The sequence below is a fragment of the Cyprinus carpio genome, chromosome B16, assembly GCF_018340385.1.
Source record: "Cyprinus carpio isolate SPL01 chromosome B16, ASM1834038v1, whole genome shotgun sequence".
NCBI lineage: Eukaryota > Metazoa > Chordata > Actinopteri > Cypriniformes > Cyprinidae > Cyprinus > Cyprinus carpio.
In genome coordinates this window covers 9,754,603-9,775,106 of record NC_056612.1, presented here as the reverse complement: position 1 = coordinate 9,775,106, position 20,504 = coordinate 9,754,603, and the positions used below count along the sequence as shown (strand labels likewise).

At 37.2% G+C, this 20,504-nt stretch overlaps 2 protein-coding genes across 11 annotated transcripts in view; both read left to right on the top strand.

Annotated features, from left to right (window-relative positions):
* LOC109048690 (ubiquitin carboxyl-terminal hydrolase 5-like) overlaps positions 1-373 on the top strand; it is a 9,641-nt gene extending 9,268 nt beyond the window's left edge. For both annotated transcript variants that reach the window (XM_042740597.1, XM_042740596.1), the window contains exon 21: positions 262-373. The gene's annotated coding sequence lies outside the window, so the exon portion shown is untranslated. The remainder of the gene's footprint in view (positions 1-261) is intronic.
* Positions 2-20,504, top strand: LOC109048692 (tyrosine-protein kinase-like otk). Of its 9 annotated transcripts, none has more exons than XM_042740605.1 (11): positions 2-168; positions 16,421-16,532; positions 17,472-17,518; positions 17,665-17,823; positions 17,910-18,041; positions 18,149-18,379; positions 18,483-18,727; positions 18,890-18,992; positions 19,463-19,638; positions 19,717-19,784; positions 20,364-20,504. In XM_042740605.1, the coding sequence occupies exons 2-11, from the start codon at positions 16,480-16,482 to the stop codon at positions 20,467-20,469; spliced, it is 1,320 nt and encodes a 439-aa protein (XP_042596539.1). In that variant the 5' UTR covers positions 2-168; positions 16,421-16,479; the 3' UTR covers positions 20,470-20,504. The 9 variants fall into 9 exon arrangements, with proteins under 9 accessions (XP_042596539.1, XP_042596536.1, XP_042596535.1 ...); XM_042740604.1 differs by lacking the exon at positions 2-168 and adding an exon at positions 16,175-16,324; XM_042740602.1 differs by lacking the exons at positions 2-168; positions 16,421-16,532; positions 17,472-17,518; positions 17,665-17,823; positions 17,910-18,041 and adding exons at positions 236-373; positions 1,206-1,282; positions 1,433-1,591; positions 1,678-1,809.

The window sequence follows — 20,504 nt, the reverse complement described above, 5'->3', positions numbered from 1 at the left end:
AACGTTGACTACTGAGAAGCCAATACGTGTATTAATGTGCAAATGATGACATCGATTATTTATTTTTATTAATTTACTTGTATAATTAGTTATTTAACCCTATTTATAGTTAATAACTTAATTCTTAAATCTAAGCTTATTTCAAGGATTTCCCAGAGAGAAGTGCATGTGAGAGGCGTTTTCTGCCCTACATTGGTTGTTTCTCTCCAAACAGGTTTTGCTTTCTTCCGCTCTCGTACCTCATTTCAGTTTCTTGTGCAGGTTCAGGTTTTTGTGTCGGCTGGTTTCCCGCACACGTTAGTTTTTACCAGTTGGACTAAATGCACAGAACTTGCCTCAAACTTTGTCAACAAACACAAAACAGCATCCAAACGTGAGTATGAAAAGAAGGGCGTTTAGCCATAAAAAAATACCTAACTTGGATTAGCGGATGGTTTCTTAAATAAAAACAGGAAAATCAAGATAAAAAGAAAAGTACCAGCAGAATGATTGCTTTTTGCTGCTCGAGGTATTTAACAACCAAAAGATTTTCTTTAATAATCGATCTGTAGTCATGATACTGTTTTATCTTTACTTTGTTTTAAATATGAAATATGTGGGCTAATCATATGTCTATCGACTTTTTAAATTTGCTAATGTTAAGAGTTAGAAAGTAAACGACAAATAAAAGTTTTTAGATTATTATCATATAATCACATGATTTTTGCTGGATAAAATATAATATAAAATTATATGTTATATAGCATATTCAAATAGAAATGTTCATTTGCACTACAGATACTAAGGGAATCTTGCGTTACCATACATTAGAAGTACATTAAAGCTTTGATTAAAAAAATACAGTAAACCTTTTCATTGTTTGTTTTTTAAGCATGTTTTTTTTTTTTTTTTTTAAGCATGTGTAGCCTGCAATCTGGAGGCATTCTATATTTTGCTGGTAGTTTGTTTATCTTAAAAGTCATTTTAATTTTTAATTTATTTCAGATTATTCAAATTTAATCAGTTAAAATTATGAATATTTCTAGACCAAACGAAACAAATGAAAACGAAACAAAATGACTTAAGTGAGTTGCGTTTGTGGCTCATAGTCACATATGTTTTTTCCTGTTCGCTATTTTTTCTTTGTAAAAGCATGAGCCTCTTTTTATGAACAAAAATAAAATAGTTATAACTCCAGGCTTTTTTTTTTTTTTTTTTTTAAAAAGAAACTCATTTTCACTGACTATATTTTTTAGAAAAAGGAACAAAATGGCAATTTGCAAGATCCTCTTTTTTCTTCTTGGTAAGCATAAATAAACTCATAAAGTGCATTGTATTATTCTAAGCTGTACTATACATTTTATTTTAAGCAGTCTATAATTACTTCGCCTGACAAGCTTTCTTCGTCTTGCTGTGTTTAACCCTCCTTGCTCTCCATCCTTCTCTCCATCAGCACTGTGTGTATGGTGTGGGAAATGTGAAGTGTTTTATAAGCGAGTCGGAGATGAGGTTTCCATGAAGTGTGGAGTAGATTCAAACAGTGATATAGACTGGAAATTTAACGACGAGTCCATTTTTAGCATTAAAGGCAAAAGTGGGACTAAACGGAAGGGTATCAGTTCTTCTCCTTTCAATCCAAAAATGATTTAAATATGAAATTTTGTGAGTAGTCACTGTAATTGATTTTTATTTTTAAAGGTTCTTCCCATATTGCGTTTAAAGCAAGTGCATCTGGAGACACTTTGAAGGTTCCTAGACTGGAGACAAGAGACTCTGGAAACTATTTCTGTAGGCAGTCAGGGAAACATTACACTGTGCGTGTTGTGTCAGGTGAGAGACGACAGTAGTGCTTGTCATTTGTTTTGTTTTTTATGTCTGTACTTATTTATTTTTATAATTATTGTATTTTTCATATTTACTCCCATTTCTCTTTCAGCCTTTGTTAAACCAGGCCCAGTGCTGCTGCAGTCTAGTAATGCAGAGCTGCACTGTGACATAACAGGAGACCCAAATACTGAAGTACAGTGGCTGAGACCCCCTAATGGTGAAGAATATAAAGAAAAAAAACAAGTAATTCAACTGAAGTCTGTGACTTCAAAAGAGGCGGGCCAGTGGACGTGTCTAGTCAAGAAAGACTTGAAGCTCATTGTAGCATTGACTGTTGTTGGTTGGTGTCTCTCAGTAGTTGTTAATCAGAATGAGTGTTTTTTTTTATTATTATTATTACTATAATGCTTCACATTTCATGCTGTCAGTGACATTTGTCTGGGTCTCCAACAGGCCTCCAGACCACAGCTGTTAATGCTTCTAAAGGGGACAACATAGAGCTGCCCTGTTCTCTTCCTCAGAGTGTATCTCAGCGTGTTGTGGGTGGGAGATGGAAGGCTGACCACCTTCCCAAAGTCTCTTTCCCAACCCTGACGAACACAGCAGGCGAAGGCTTACACTGGAATGGCAATGGTTTATCAAAAGTCAACTTTACTACTGGGCAACTCAGCACCAACTTTGATGTCACGTTGAAAAATGTGAATACTTTACACTGTTTTTAATAATCTAAATAATGCTTTTCCTGTATAAATAACTATTTGTGCAGCTGAAAAGGTTCCATGGATGTTAAAGGTTCTTGATGGAATAATAAAAAAAATTAAAAAATCTTTTTTTGTATGTTGACAGTAATTTCCCCTCATATTCTCTCAGGTGCAGAGCAGTGATGAAGGGACGTTTGTGTGTACAGTGGAGTTTGATGGTGGAGTGAGTCTAAGTGTTGAGACGACTTTGAGGGTTATGGACAAACCTTCAGGTAAAACAAAACCGCACTGCACAGCTTAACAAAATCAGTCTTGGATGCACACTTTTTATCATTATTGGCAGATGTTAGAGATGAGTCAGTACTGTATTTATACATACTGATATTGGAAATTTCGCCGCCTTGCAATTATAAGGTTCTATCTGCATTCTGAGTGATTTTGAAATATTGAACTTCAAAGATTTTGCATTCCATATAGCAAAAGTCCCCCAATGACAGATGACCCTAAATGTATTCTAAATGTACAATATCAAAATCCTCTCAAATTTGTAAACATTGTGACAAATGTGATACTAATTAATTAAGCTGATGAAACACAGCATTCTAAAATACACTCACAGCTGTATCTAAAGGAAAGACTAGATAGTTGCAGACCATTAAAATAGATTTAAAAAAAAAAAAAAACTGGTCCAAAAATCTTCTAGTGCAGTCAGTCATTAAATGGAAGGCAGTGATAAGACGGAAATTCAGCAGGGGATTGTGAGAAAAGGTATAAATGTTTTGGCAACAGCACACAAAGGAAATTGCAGCATACAAAGAAATCATGCAAGCCACTGGTACATTTTTTTTAGGCTTATTAAACCCAGTTTTATATTAAATGACTGTTTCCATGTGGTCAGCTGCTGAGTTCTTGTCAATTAGGTGAAGGCCTTCCATGTAATCTTCAGTCTGAGATCGCTAAGCTAGTAGAGGAGATACTGGGAATGGCCAATTCTTCCATTTGTGGCATTGCAGATGCTCTAGACCATGCACTGCTCAAATTGAAGAAGTTAAAGCGATGGTAAGAAGAAAATTATACATTTAATGTGTTAGCCTTTTTTTGTAACTTGACATTAGTTACTTTAATCTATGGACATGGGAAAAATACACTCTTTAATATTTTTGCACTCTTTAATATTTTCTGCATGTGAATAAAGTGTGGATGATGCTGGAGCCAGTCCATCTGACACATCTTCTCCTGTATCATCTCAGGACATCTCCCCGTGTCCTCCAGATAAGCCTTCTTCCTCACAAGACACAGGGTTTGCAGAGAGTGTAAATGATGACATTGAGTCTCTTGAAAGAAAAAAGCTTAATTTGCAAATAAAGTTGCTGGAAAATCAAAATGAATATTATGCACTAAAACTGAAAAAAATTAAAGAACAGTCAATGATTGTCAGTGTTGTGGAGTAACTATTTACATGTAACTGAATTATGTATTTGGGTTTATGCATATGCTTTTTTTTAAAGATTGACTGTTAGATGCCTGTGTTTCCTGTCATAGCTATGCAAACATTTGATTTCAATCAACAATATCATATCTATTCAAATATTTCTCGTCATGGTTTTAAATCTGCATTTAACCTCAGAATGATGTCAAAATAAAAAGGTGCTAAAGTCTGATTTTGTGAAAAATAAAGTATTATTAAAAAGTCATTATTATAATCCTAATTTAAATAAGGAATTATGAAAGTCTGACAGTAATGAGTGTTAAGTACTATTGTAAGGTTATCCCTGCCTGCTTTAAATGTTTGAAAATTATTATCAGTTGAAAACATTCATTAGAAATTTAGAAACGTAATCAAATGTAATCAGTTACATTACTTTAATAAAGTAATTGAAATAGTTATATTTTAAATAGTTAACTTGAAATCTGTAATCTGTTACATTTCCAAAGTAATTCTGAACACTGATGATTGTACATGTTTTTGCCAATAAAATGGTGTGATGACAAATCTGTACATTGTTACTTATTGCCTACAAGTGTTTCATACCCAAAATGTAAGTTAGCAAAGCAGTCCCTTATTGACTCTCTCCCTGAAACACTTTGTATAGTTTGCTCAGTGGTAGTGAAGAATGCACTCATTTAAGTAAATTGGTATCTTGTCTACAGTTTAGTCAAGTACAGTACCTGTTATAATTAAGCTGCTGTTCTCACTGTGGTCTTCTGTACGAGGTGAGAAGCCAGCGTTTTAAAGCATATCCCAAGTCACCCAGCAGATGACATCATGGTCAAACATAATATTGTTTAAATAACCCTGTGAGTCCACTGTGGGAAAGAACCCGAGCATCATGTTCACCCTGGCCATTTTGGCACAGGATCCACGATCTTGTAAATGGCATCAAACACAACTTGAACACTGATGCTGTGGAATCCTTTTCTATTTATGCATGTCTCCTCATTTACTGTTGGAGCAATAATGCAAACATGAGTGCCGTCGATGGCCCCAACTCCAGGGAGGACCGCAATCCTCATAAAGCCACTTGCTTTTGCTGTATAGTTTGAAGGTCAGTTGGGAAGTCAGTGAACTGCCTTACTATATTTGGCGTGGTTAGAGCTGCAATAGTGCTCTTTAAGGCCCTGCTGATTGTGATGGGCCCAAATAAACACTTGTGCATTGCTGCATTTTTCCAGTATAGCCAAAAAATGCAAAGTCCTTAAAGGGGTCCTATTATGCTTTTAAACTTTTTGAATTTTAGTCAGTGTGAAGTGTGTAGCCTATGTTTGGGCATAAAGAAGATCTACATACTTACAAATCTTAAAGTCCACTCCAAAAAAGTCTGTCTCCCTTTTCAAGAACTACAACGAACGGCTCGTTTAGACTACAGCGTTTGTTTTCCAGGGTTTGTGATATCACAAAGTGGTCTATTAGCCTTTTTCACGAAACATCGGTTATTATTCCAGCGCAGGGTAACTCATTCTTGTTAAGTACGGCAGCAGTTGTCACCGGAAAAACTTTTACCCTGCAAGCGCCAATCCGGAAGCTAGAAACATGGAAGTGTGAAAAAGGCTAATTAGAATATCATTAAAATAATTCCCTCCTAAGGAAATTCGAATGATTGGGGGGTGGGGAGGGGCGAGGTTTAGGTCTTGATTTATCAATAATCAAAAACAAATTACAATTCTTTTTCGAGAATACAAACGGCTCTTAACACGGTTTCTCGCACTAGATGTTCTTAAGTTAAAGTCAAAAGTTGTATTTGTTAACATTAGTTAATGCACTTTTAAGTGAACTAACAAGAACAAACAAAGAACAGCTGTATTTTTATTAACTAACAAAGTTTAATAAATACTGTATCAAATGTATTGCTCATAGTTAATGTTAGTTAATACATCAGTGTCAACAAATGAAACCTTATTGTAAAGTGTTACCCTCGAAAACTATGTTTTGCCTGATAGAGAAAAATATAGTTGACAAAACCACTAAATTATCAAATATAAAAATTAGTCAGAAGAGTTTAGTAACCTTATGTTAAGTGACATAAGCAAACAGACACAACTTTATCCACTAAAACATTTATTTAGCTTTCAGTTTCAGTCGCCAATTCAAGTAAAAAAAAATGTAAAAAAGATGTGGTAGATAGATAGATAGATAGATAAACCACTCATTCATTCATTCTGTAGTAGCAGTCCATAGAACAGAATCCAGCAAACTCTTTGTCTGAATAGAAAGCTGTGAAGACCCCCTTCTTTCCATGGCTACAGTATCCAGTGGTGTTTTTGTAGATGCATCCACAGCCATCACACCTGCTGAGCTCCAACTCACTCTGTAGGTCTTCCTCACATTCAAACAAAAAGTAACCAATAAGTAGAACTAAATATAAAATAAAAAAGACTGCAAGTGTTGTCACTAGCAGAAGCGCAAGTGTCTGAGAGTGCAAGTCTGAGAGTGCAAGTGCAAGTCTGCAGCCAGACCCTTCTCCATTATATTATAAGACAACTGTACTGCTGACTCTTCACTGAGACAGTCATTTTTGTTACGAAAAGTACATATGCTTCCTGTGCATGTTTTCTAAAAGAATGGAATCACAAAAAAAGGTGATTGGCACTCATCTATACCATAGGTTATACTAATTTTTGGTTCATGTGCATGTACAACTCCAACATGTTGGATTAACTTCAAAAAAGTGAATGTCCTTCGAGTGCACTTTGGGCAATGGTACAGTCGATGCATGAGGATCTAATACAAAAGGCTAATCATTCAGAGTAAAGTTACTGGCAGTGCTTGTCTCCCTCTTTTAATGTTGACAATGTGCCTCTGAAGGAAAGTCAGTGTCTTTCTCAGGTGTGTTGGATATGCAATGTTGAAAGCAAAATACATCCAGAAGGCTGTTATGAAGGCTTCATCAAGGCTGGTGCACTGACACACGTCTATTCCATCTTCTGTCACCACACTGAACCCTCCTCCTATGATTGCCATTTTACAGTCAGTATCCATCAGTTGTATGGTAGGAAAGGGTGTAGCAGGATCCCCCTACATAAAAATAAATAAATAAATAAAAATATAATAATAATAATAATAATAATAATAATAATAATAAATAAACGCTTTTCAAATTCATCAAATTCTGTTACATACTCTTTGGCTCAGACAGTGTAGCTACATACAGGGCAGAACCGCAAAAACCATCAGAAGGCTAATGTATAAGAGTCACAATATACGATGCATTTCATGTTCTTGTATACACTGTTAAATCTTACATTGTTTTCTAAAACTATTGTTTTAAAATTTTAACAGATGGGCTAAAAGGGTACAGAAGAATAAAATATTACAAGAAAAGATTTGAAACAAGATATTTTACAGTTGATGATTTTTTTCCTTAAGTATGGGTGTTTTTTGAGTACATCCTCCACAGACATTCCTTCCGTGCTTTCTCCACGTCTCCAAGAGAATGTTTGTGCTGTGTGGTCTTTGACAGTCCAGGTGTCTGGATGTGTTTTCCGACACTCACTTTGTAGCACTTTCACTTGGGCCTCAACAGACACTGAATCCTCCCCAACACAAGTTTCCTTCATCAGAACAACAGAAACAGATAATGCTTAGACCCTGACAGATATGCGAAACATCTTAATACTTATTGAACAAGGTGCTTTAGATATAAAAAAAATATATATAAAAACATTGAACTGCATAAACATTAAGATGATGGTCAGGCAGTGTAAAAGTGGAGTATATACAAAAAAAGATTTAAATATCTGTACAGTATCTTCCTTACATTGACCTGCACTAAGTGAAAATGTAAAATTGATTAACAGTGCAAAAATAAATTATGCAAATTGCAGTGTGCTTACATATGCTACAATAACCTGCAAGTGGTGCACGTTCTGCTTTAAATTTCCGGTTTAGGGATGTGTCTGGTGTGGTTAAAACACATGACTGATTGTCATTTTCCAGCAAATAAAGATTACAATATATTGTTACTACAATATCGTGTGTGGTTATGTTGATAGAGATAAATCAATGGATTAAAAACAATGTAACTTACACAGTCATTTCCTTTTATATTTCTCTGGAAAGGGTACTTCACAACCAGTGTTTTGGCAACTTGAATATACTCTGCATTAGTTGGATACCTAGCAGAAAACTCTAAATTATTATTATTATTTTATTTTTTTATTTATTTTGTCTAATCGTCTTCATAGATTGTGAATTGATCTTAGTTCAGTTGTAATAGCAGAGGTGGTAATAATTATTATACTTACAGGTTGTATTCTGTACTGTATTGCACAAAAAGGACGCCGATACAAACTACAGTCTCTAACTGCGGTCAGGCCAGCCTCCACTTTAAAAAACACGGTCATTCTAGCCGCCACGTTGTTTTGTGGTGCGCGCAGGTATTAGGCATTACGGTAATGGCGTGTAAAAGTCAGATCAAGGGAAAAGTGATCTCTGGCATTCCTTTATTGAGCCAGTTTCTCTGTCAATGAATTAATGAATACATACATACATACATACATACATACATACATAAATGAATAAGTTCAAAATAATACAAATATTTGAAAAACGGTCTGATAAAAATGAAATTGACTTCAAATGTTGAGTAATATTAAATGTAGATTTTTTTTGTCCCTCAGCCAGTTTAAGGATGATCTGGTGTTGCATTGTAAAATAAAAGCCCTCCAAAAACTCATATATGACAAGTTTTGTCTTTGAATTTGAATAACTCTAAAAAGGAAACTCCCTGTTTCCACAGACTAATTTCAATTCAGATTAAGTGTCCAGTACCCCAAGGTGTCACTCAGCCAGTTTAAGGACGATCTGATGTTGCATTACAAAATAAAAGCCCTCCAAAAACTCATATATGACAAGTTTTGTCTTTGAATTTGAATGGCTCTAAAAAGGAAACTCCCTGTTTCCACAGACTAATTTCAATTTAGATTTATAGTCCAGTACCCCAAGGTGCCCCTCGATCAGTTTCAGGATGATCTGATGTTGCATTACATAATAAAAGCCCTCCAAAACTCATTTTCAACCTGTTCTGCCTGTGAATTTGAATAGCTCTAAAACGGAAACTCCCTGTTTCCACAGACTAATTTCAATTCAGATTAAGTGTCCAGTACGCCAAGGTGTCACTCAGCCAGTTTAAGGACGTTCTGATGTTGCATTACAAAATAAAAGCCCTCCAAAAACTCATATATGACCAGTTTTGTCTTTGATTTTGAATGGCTCTAAAAAGGAAACTCCCTGTTTCCACAGACTAATTTCAATTCAGATTAATAGTCCAGAACCCCAGGGTGTCCCTCAGCCAGTTTCAGGACGATCTGATGTTGCATTACATAATAAAAGCACTCGAAAACTCATTTTCAACCTGTTCTGCCTGTGAATTTGTATAGCTCCAAAATGTTCCCTGCTGCTATCCGGCGACATTAAAAGAACACATTTAAGAGCAAATTTCCTACATTGTTTCAAATGCTGCACCGTTACTGTGCTTTACTCACTGAAAGCTCTCTTTTCTCACTGAAAGCTCTCTGAAAGCTCTCGTTCCTCGTTACCTCCCCCTTTTTTCCTCCTCCTGTGAGAAAAAAGCAATGGGGCAGTGGATCTCTGAGCCTCCTCATGCCTCACTCTCTCCACTAAGAGAGGCTTCACCTGTCCTCTTCTCCCTTCCGGACCAGTGTTCCTCTGCGGCTGCGAGTGATCTGGTTTCGCTTGGTGGGAGCGAGTGGACGCCATGGATGACAGCATGTCGTTGGAGTCTTCAGATGCGGTGGAGCTGTCGGGCTCATATGTCGACCCCAACCCCCTGCCATCTGCACAGCCCACCGCAGCCAGCACAGGCATGGACACTGAACTATTTCACGTCCTGTCTAAAGCTGTGGAGGAGCTGGGTATGGAGTGGTCTCCGCCGGAGGAGCCAACTCGCAGCCACTTGGAGAGTAGTTCCTCCCAGGGCACAGTCAGGCCCCTCGACAACGAGCTTCACCATTCTTCCCAGAGGTCCACAACTAGATCACCAAGTCTTGGGTTATCCCTTACTCTGCCCGCCTTCGTGCCTCATCTTCATCCACCTTCACATCTGTCGATGGTGCTGAAGAAAAGGGGTATGACAAACTGCCTCTCCTGGATGAGTCAGTGGCCGTGCATCTCTGCCTGCCCGAGGCCACCAGTCGGAAGGCAAAGGCCGCCCACCCGTCCAAGCCATGTAGGACGACTTCAGCTCTTGCCGGAAAAGCCTACTCGTCTACTGGACCATCGACCTTGGCGCTTCATTCCATGATGGTCTTAAAAGTCTTCTAGGCCAAGCTCCTCCATTGCATGGACGAGTCTGGCCCAGACCCCACAGCTTTTAAGGAGCTGCACAGTGCGACCGACCTGGCTCTACGCGCCACCAAGATGACAGCGCAGGCGACTGGCAGATCCATGCCCAGCCTAGTGGTGCCTGAGCGCCATCTATGGTTAAACCTCATGGATATCAAGGATGCGGATAAGGTCACCTTCCTTGATTCCCCAGTTTCCCCTACTGTCCTGTTTGGACCTGCAGTTGAGGGTTTCGCCGAAACCTTTACCACTGCACAGAAGTCATCACAGGCAAATGACTGGCAAAGCGATCCAGTTTGACGGCTGCTTCCAGTCGCCCCAAGAATGTGCCGACTCAGCATCCCAAGAAGCCCGCACTGCCAGCTGCTCTCACAGCTCCTAAGGCCAAGCCTCGTCAACGCTCCTGCTCTGCCAGACGCTACTCATTTCATAAACACCAGGGCCCCCGACCCAAGATAGCGTTGGACTCTGCGCCTCATCCTGATCACGTCCACACAACCAGCCACTGTTATAGCGAGAAAAATAAAACAAACATTTTCAAAAAGAGAGAAAATTTCCTCTTCCACTCATTACAAGCATCGACTCCCCATTTGGAGGCTCACCACTCTAACCAATCCAACCCCTTGCCATGCAGGCCGAGGCCTGGCAGGCCATCCCAAGAGTGTCAGACTGGGTTACAGGGATAATAAAACGAGTTGTAGTTGAAGCTTTTATGTTAGCATACACTTATTTGGGCCTTCAGTGCCCAATGGGAGTAAGACACCACTCAACTGGAGGCGTTGCCTCTTCCTGGGCCTGGTCTAGAGGTGTGTGGCTGGGCCTCGCCATCCACATTTGCCAAGTTTTATAATCTGTACATCCAGGCCTTACAGGCTCGGGTCCTTTCTGCATAAACAGGGCACTCTGTCATATGACAAAACCAGTGCTTGGCATTTGCCTTCTTCATGTATGCTCTTGGCCCTCACTGAGTTCCAATGTTGTACTAAATTATCTTAGGACGATTATACAAGACCTCTCTGAGTTTGGTCCTACTGCCTCCTGCGGGGCTTCCCTGGAAAATACTTGGTCCCTCTGGGCCCCCCTTGGGTCCTTAAGGCAAGTTCAAGTATTAGTCGTTCCTATAGCATAGCACAGCGCGATTGTACTGGTTCCCCAAAGCATCTTAACAAACACAGTATGACTGAAGTATCGATAGGGAAAGTACTTGGTTACTAACGTAACCTCGGTTTCCTGAGATATGGAATGAGTACTGCATACTTTTCCATGCACCCTAAACCTAACCCATTCAGTCGAAGTAACCTGAGGATCCTACTGTGAAATGCCTGATTATATAGCCAGATGAACCAACGGGCTTTGTCGCCATGGTTCATGCAGCTCCGCTAACATAATTTGCTCAAACACAGGCAAGAATTAAAAAGTAATGCAATTTATAAACTTTAGTGATGATGTGAGTACCTTTTTTACTTATCTGAATCATTAGACAGTCCTGACATTGTGTGAATGATATTCTATGGTGATGCACTACCAGTCTAAAGTGAAAATGGTTTGTGGGAACAGCATTTCCATTTTACACCAATCTAAACTGTTATACAAAACATCTTATAAGTTTTTGAAGGACTTAAATTTGTAATATTGCACCATATAACCCTGACATTGTGGGAGCAACAATGAGGAGGTGTACTGGTTATGTGAAGTCAAAGTGGTCTTTGGAAACAGGGAGATTCCTTTATAAACAAATCCAAACTGACAGACAAAGCAGCTTAAATATGAGGTTTTAGATTACTTAAATTTTTAAATTTTACATCAGATAGTCCTGACGTTGTGTGGGTGAATCTCTGAGCAGGTGTACTATCACTCTGAAGTGAAAATAGTCTGTGGAAACAGGCAGTTTAATTTGTATACCTATCAGTATTGACACAAAATCGTTTTGGGGGGACGTTTATTCTGTAATTACACATCAGATCCAGACATTTGTGGGAGTGACACTCTGGGGTGCTGTATTATTAATCTGAATTGAAACAGGTCTGTGGAAACAGGGAGTTTCCTTTTTAGAGCCATTTAAAATCACAGGCAGAACAGGCAGAATATGAGTTTTGGGGGGCTTTTATTATGTAATGCAACATCAGATCATTCTGAATCTGGCTAAGGGACACCCTGTGGTACTGGACTACTAATCTGAATTGAAATTAGTCTGTGGAAACACGGAGTTTCCTTTTTAGAGCTATTCAAAATCACAGGCAGAACAGGTGAAATATGTGATTTTGGAGGGCTTTTATTATGTAATGCAACATTAGATCGTTCTGATGTTCAGGGAGTTTCGTTTTTAGAGCTATTCAAAATCACAGGCAGAACAGGTGAAATATGAGATTTTGGAGGGCTTTTATTATGTAATGCCAAATCAGATCGTTCTGAATCTGGCTGAGAGACACCCTGGGGTATTGGACTACTAATCTGAATTGAAATTAGTTATTGGAAACTGGGAGTTTCCTTTTTAGAGCTATTCAAAATCACAGGCAGAACAGGTGAAATATGAGATTTTGGAGGGCTTTTATTATGTAATGCATTAATCCTTTTTTTAACTTATTTATTTATTTATCATTTATATTAGGCCTTTTTAATGAATGAATGAATTAATTAATTAATGTATTGATTTAATATAAGACCTTTTCGAAAATTATTTATTATTTATTTATGTCATTCATATCATACCTTTTTTAAATTCATTCCTTCATTCAATATGTGCAGAGGAACTGGCTCAATAAATGAAAGCCAAAGATGAATTTTCGTCTGATCTGGGTTTTTACGCGCTATTACCGTAACGAATAGTATATGCGCCCACCACAAAATAACGTGGCGGCTAGAATGACCGTGTTTTTCAAAGTGGAGGCTGGGAGGCTGGCCTGACCACAGTCAACTACTGGGCTTTGCCTTCGATGCATATGCGGTCATCGTTTTGTTTCACTGTACATATGTCTGTCAACAACAATAAACTAATTACTAAAGCTGCAAGATATAAAGCAAAAGAAAAATTATGATCCCATTGTAACAAGCTATCTTAATATACATACTTGTGGTATATAAAGTATAGATAAACGTATGATGAATAATTACACCCCACACCACGTCTTATCGCCGCCACCTTCTCTTGTCTAAAAGAAATTACGTAAATGTATATTTACCGCTGATTGGCCAACACAGTAAAACTCCTTTCACCAATGAGAAACCTGTTGGCACGCCTATTGCTCCAGGCTGCAGCTACCCCTGTCTCAAACTAATCGAGCCGTTTGTGCCAGGCTGGGGAGAAAGGTATGTTAATAATGTAAATTAAGTGAAAAATAATGTGTTTATTCGAATCACCAAGCTTGAGAAAATGGTCTAGTACACCCCCAAGACAAAATCAAGACTTTGTAAAAGAGCATAATAGGACCCCTTTAACCACTTCTATCCAATCGATACTTTGATACTCATATTTTTCAAGTTATTGAAGTTAGAAATTATTGTATCATGACCAATAATTTACGTACTTTATCAATAAGATAAAAATGGGTTTTGTTCAAAGTAGCTATTATCCATATAGAACTTTGAGATGAATATTTTTGGTAATTCATTAAATATCGTCGGCAGAAAAAAAACTAACTAGTTATTTGTGTGAGTAGTTTTTGGGGTGGGTATGCTTTGTTTTTGTACTTAAATGGGTCATATGATGCAATTTCAATTTTTCCTTTCTCTTTGGAGTGTTAAAGCTCTTTGTGCATAAAGAAGCTCTGTGAAGTTGCAAAGACTAAAGTCTCAAATCCAAAGAGATATTCTTTATAAAAGTTGAGAGTCAACCACACACCCCTTAAACAGGTCGTTCTAACACGCCCCCACATCTACGTCACTATGTGGGAAGATTTGCATAACGCCGCCGAAATGTTCACGCAAAGAAAGAAGGTGTAACATTTATTTTTGCTGTAGTATTGTTGTTGACGGGCAGCCATGTCGTGGAAATGCTGTGTGTTTTGTTGTGAAAACGAAACTACTTTGTTTGGCCTTCCAAAAAGAGGACGATATCTGCTTTGCATGCCTAGAGCTGATCTGGGCTGGTCGCTGAGGAAATACATCAACTTTGCGCTGTGGATCGGCTTTCACCGTGGACGAAGCATTGTCCAGCCCGGGGTCATCACATGTGGTTGCTGCAAGCTCCTTCGTCAAATCCACCGGCCGCACCATTCTCAAGACTACCGCCACTCACTCAAGCCCGCCGTGTGTGACGCTGTGTTTCATTCTGAAAGCAAAACTACTTTGTTTGGCCTTCCAAAAGAAGAGACAACTAGAAATCAGTGGTTAAGTTGTATTTACAACACTGTTCCACCACAGCTCGACCCAAATATTCAGATGTGTGCAGCGCATTTTATGAAGGACTGTTTCCTGATCTGCTGGCTGTTCTGACTCACAGACTGTAAGTACGTTTTTTTATATTTAAAGAATTTGCCACTGATGATTGTAGAACAGTAGATGTAAAGTAGCGCTTGTTGTTTCTAATTTCTCCAATCCAATCACTCTTTGCTTCTTTGGTAATCTTTAACGATTAAAAAGTTTGTGCCTCTGAGAACCCTTACCAAAAAGTAGTATACTTCAAGTTTATTTTATTAAGTATACTTAAGTAAAGTTCAAGTATATGTTGACTTTTTGTAAGTATAAGTCAAGTATACTTAATTGTCATTATAAGTATATATCTTAGAAGTACATAAAGCCCATTTCTGAGAAGTACATAAAAAGTAAACTAAAAGTATACTTTCCTATTTTTTAGTTTAAAATAAGTATACTAATAGCACACTTGAATAAACTTTTTCGTAAGGGAAACCACCTAAGGACCTGGGCTGCCAGTACTTTTACCGAAGAGTGGTGGAATAGAGTAAACTAGAATAGCATTTCCCACACACACACACACACACACAGACACACACTCATCTGTATCTGATCTACTGAAACAGTAGGCCCAGACTCCTGCTTTTAAACTGACGCACCATTTAATAAGTCAAAGCACTTCTCCATCAAATATATTCACTACAGAGAGAACCGTAATAAAGACAGAAGAGAAAAAAAGAGATGTAAGATGTGAGGATTAGAGTGTTCTTACTCAAAACGCCTTGTTGTACAACGCCTTACCACACAGACACACACACACACACACACACACACACACACACACACACACACACACACACACACACACACACACACACACACACACAAGTCTCCTTCGTGCCTCCCCCTGATTGGATAGTGGCTGTTGTGACATCATCGCTTTTAGAGCTAAGCTCCACTTTCCTTCCTTTATGTGTTTCAGAATGTTCCTGCAAATGTTTAATGGCAAGTAAATGTCACTAAATCATAAAAAACAGCTAAATACTATATACTGGAATTTTAAATAATAAAAAAAAATTGAATGCAAAAAGTGTTGTGCAGTTTCACTTTTTTCCTTATGGTTTGTTCTCCTTTTTGGGAGAAGGAAAGAATTCCTTTGGTTCTTTTTGTTTTAAAATAAAAAAGTGTCTCTTTGCTGCTTCTGACTCTGTGTATTGCTTATGGATGTGTATTTAGGAGCTTTCTGCCAAATGCAGTGTCAGCATTAATAAACATTTTATGTTTATTACAGAAAGTAACATGTGAATGCACTGGCAATACTGAAAGTGGAAAGAGTATTGATAAATGTAAAAGCATGAAACTCTTCTAAGTGTATAAAGAACACGAATGACATTTGGTAATTTATCTGGTTAACAACGGAAAGTTAAAGCCTCATGATATTTCACTGCTGATAAGCTTTGGTAAGTAAATTAGTTTAGTGGCCAAAGTCCTGTGGATTTTTTAAACGTTGACTACTGAGAAGCCAATACGTGTATTAATGTGCAAATGATGACATCGATTATTTATTTGTATTAATTTACTTGTATTATTCGTTATTTGACCCTATTTATAGTTAATAATTCTTAAATCTAAGCTTATTTCAAGGATTTCCCAGAGAGAAGTGCATGTGAGAGGCGTTTTCTGCCCTACATTGGTTGTTTCTCTCCAAACAACAGGTTTTGCTTTCTTCCGCTCTCGTACCTCATTTCAGTTTCTTGTGCAGGTTCAGGTTTTTGTGTCGGCTGGTTTCCCGCGCACGCTAGTTTTTACGAGTTGGACTAAATGCGCAGAACTTGCCTCAAACTTTGTCAACAAACACAAAACAGCATCCAAACGTGAGTATGAAAAGAAGGGCGTTTAGCCATAAAAAATACCTAACTTGCATTAGCGGATGGTTTCTTAAATAAAAACAGGAAAATCAAGATAAAAAGCTAAGTACCAGCAGAATGATTGCTTTTTGCTGCTCGAGGTATTTATTTCTTTAATAATCGATCTGAATCCATGATACTCATGTTTTATCTTTTCGTTAAATTTATTGCGTATTCAATATTAAATATGTAGGGTAATCATATATTTATCGACTGACTTGCATTTATTTATTTATTTATTTTTCAAAATAAAAATTGTTAATGTTAAGAGTTGGAAGTAAACGAAAAATAGCCTACACATTTTTAGATTATAAAAAAAATTTCATATTATCCTTTAATGACAATAATCTGTAATATTACTGCATATTCAAATAGAAATGTTTATTTCCACTACAAATACTAAGGGAATCTTGCGTATATTAATTTACATTAGAAGTACATTAAAGCAATAAAAAATGATTTAAAAAATACAGTAAACCTTTTCATTGTTTGTTTTTTAAGCATGTGTAGCCTGCAATCTGGAGGCATTCTATATTTTGCTGGTAGTTTGTTTATCTTAAAAGTCATTTTAATTTTTAATTTATCTCAGATTATTCGATTTGAATAAATTGAAATTATGAATATTTCTAGACCAAACGACACGAAAGAAAACGAAACAAAATGACTTAAGAGAGTTGCGTTTGTGGCTCATAGTCACATATGTTTTTTCCTGTTTGTTCTTTTTTCTTTGTAAAAGCATGAGCCTCTTTTTATGAACAAAAATAAAATAGTTAGGGCTTTCTCACCGAATAGAAGTCTTAATATAACTTTTTTATTTACAAAACAAAAAAAAAAAAAAAAAAAAAAAAAAAAACGAATTTTCATTGACTATTTTTTTTTTTTTTTTTTTTTTTTTTTTTTTTTTAGAAAAAGGAACAGAATGGCAATTTGCAAGATCCTCTTTTTTCTTCTTGGTAAGCATAAATTCATAAAGTGCATTGTATTATTCTAAGCTGTACTATACATTTTATTTTAAGCAGTCTATAATTACTTCGCCTGACAAGCTTTCTTCGTCTTGCTGTGTTTAACCCTCCTTGCTCTCCATCCTTCTCTCCATCAGCACTGTGTGTATGGTGTGGGAAATGTGAAGTGTTTTATAAGCGAGTCGGGGATGAGGTTTCCATGAAGTGTGGAGTAGATTCAAACAGTAATATAGACTGGAAATTTAACGGCGAGTCCATTTTCAGCATTACAGGCAAAAGTGGGACTAGACGGAAGGGTATCAGTTCTTCTCCTTACAATCTAAAAATGATTTAAATATGAAATTTTGTGAGTAGTCACTGTAATTGATTTTTATTTTTAAAGGTTCTTCCCATATTGCGGAAAAAGCAAGTACACCTGGAGACATTTTGAAGGTTCCTAGACTGGAGACAAGAGACTCTGGAAATTATTTCTGTAAACAGTCAGGGAAACATCACACTGTGCGTGTTGTGTCAGGTAAGAGACGACAGGAGTGCTTGTCATTTTTTTTTTTTTTTTATGTCTGTACTTATTTATTTTTATAATTATTGTATTTTTCATATTTACTCCCATTTCTCTTTCAGCCTTTGTTAAACCAGGTCCAGTGCTGCTGCAGTCTAGTAATGCAGAGCTGCACTGTGACATTACAGGAGACCCAAATACTGAAGTACAGTGGCAGAGACCACCTAATGGTGAAGAATATAAAGAAAAAAAACAAGTAATTCACCTGAAGTCTGTGACTTCAGAAGAGGCGGGCCAGTGGACGTGTCTAGTCGAGAAAAAGTTGAAGCTCATTGTAACATTGACTGTTGTTGGTTGGTGTCTCTCAGTAGTAGTTAATCAGAATGAGCTTTTTTTTAATTATTACTATAATGTTTCACATTTCATGTCAGTGACATTTGTCTGGGTCTCCAACAGGCCTCCAGACCACAGCTGTTAATGCTTCTAAAGGGGACGACACAGAGCTGCCCTGTTCTCTTCCTCAGAGTGTATCTCAGCGTGTTGTGGGTGGGAGATGGAAAGCTGACCACCTTCCCAAAGTTTCTTTCCCAAACCTGACGAACACAGCAGGCGAAGGCTTACACTGGCATGGCAATGATTTATCAAAAGTCAACTTTACTACTGGGCAACTCAGCACCAACTTTGATGTCACGTTAAAAAAAGTAAATACTTTACACTGTTTTGAATAATCTAAAGAATGCTTTTCCTGTATAAAGAACTATTTGTGCAACTGAAAATGTTCCATGGATGTTAAAGGTTCTTGATGGACTAATAAAAAATCTTTTTTTGTATGTTGACAGTAATTTCCCCTCATATTCTCTCAGGTGCAGAGCAGTGATGAAGGGACGTTTGTGTGTACAGTGGAGTTTGATGGTGGAGTGAGTCTAAGTGTTGAGACGACTTTGAGGGTTGTGGACAAACCTTCAGGTAAAACAAAACAACACTGCACAGCTTAACAAAATCAGTCTTGGGATGCACACCTTTTTATCAGAACCTTATAATTTATTGGCAGATGTTAGAGATTAGTCAGTACTGTATATATACATATTAGACATTAATTGTGTATACTCATTTACCCTATATTTACCCTTTAGATAATATTTAAAATAATAAACATTTTTTTTCCTACTCTACATTAACATATTAGACACCTAAATCGTTGCAATTGAAACAATTTATTAGATCTTTTGTGTTATTTTGAATTTGACAGAATAGTATAATATCAACCATTTATCAATTATCAGCCATAACATGAAAGATATCTGTCTGAATTTTATCATCACTGCATCCCTAGAAGCATGAATCTCATTGTACAGTAGAAATGAGGCCCTTTTATGTGCAGTTGTGCACTAAGCAAAATCCCAGATTCAGTCTCTGTTATAATGATTTCTGAACAGGTGTAAAGGGGTCCAATAACAGGAAAGGGAAACCACCTGCAGTTATGGAATCCTTGACCAAGGAAGTGTATGGTCTAAAGCTGTGGATCTGGATTGCTGTAGGAGCCAGTTCTGTGGCTCTGATTGTGCTTATCGTTGTGATTGGTGTTGTCCAACGAAGGAACAAACGGATGAAGGTAAGAGAAAGCAAGCAAGCAAGCAAGCGAGAAAGGAAGTGGCTCGTTTAATGTTTTTTTTTTTTTTTTTTTACGTAGAAGAGGGTGAGAACGCTGAGATCCATGCGGCAGCCTCTTACAGACAAAGACTACTGCCAGTGCGACAGGTACTTCCTCCACTTCCATTCCTCTGTGTAATACAGTAATACTAGTATTAGTTACATTCAGTTTTAAGTTTGTACAGCTTTTATATTGCCTTGAAGGAATAGGTAAAAAAAAAAAAAAAATCAGAATGTTAACCCAAAATAAGATATCTAATGTTGTATTTGCATTATACATTCTGTTAAAATGAATCTAATTTGACATTTATTGTAATTTTTCCGTATTGGTCAGTGTTGGATATTTAAATGTTTGTGGTTGCTTTCCTATTTTTATGTCTTTGCCTTTTTAATACTGTACATTGGAATGCAGCATTGAATTTTTTGAGTTTTAAGATCTGCCATTTATCAGTTTTAGACAGAATACAGGTGTTTGCACCATATTGTATATTTACTGTTAATGTCAAAATGGATAAATGTTGAGATGTTATATTTACACAGTCCATATTTCTTATGTATTCTGGGGAACAACATTTATTTATTTCCTAATTGGTAGTTAACAGTTCATATAAGTTTAAGTATAAAGCATAAATGCACTATAGTAACTGCTACAGTGTTATAGAAGTCTTACAGCATTTGTTTTTTTAGAGCTGAGAAAGAAGTGGAGTTTGGAGAGCAAGCGAGGCCACTTCCAGTTCCCAGGCAACACCGCAACCCACGTACACGTACAGCAGGCCCAAACCATACCAACTGAGAGGAGCAGAGCGCAAGACAACTGAAAAAAAACAA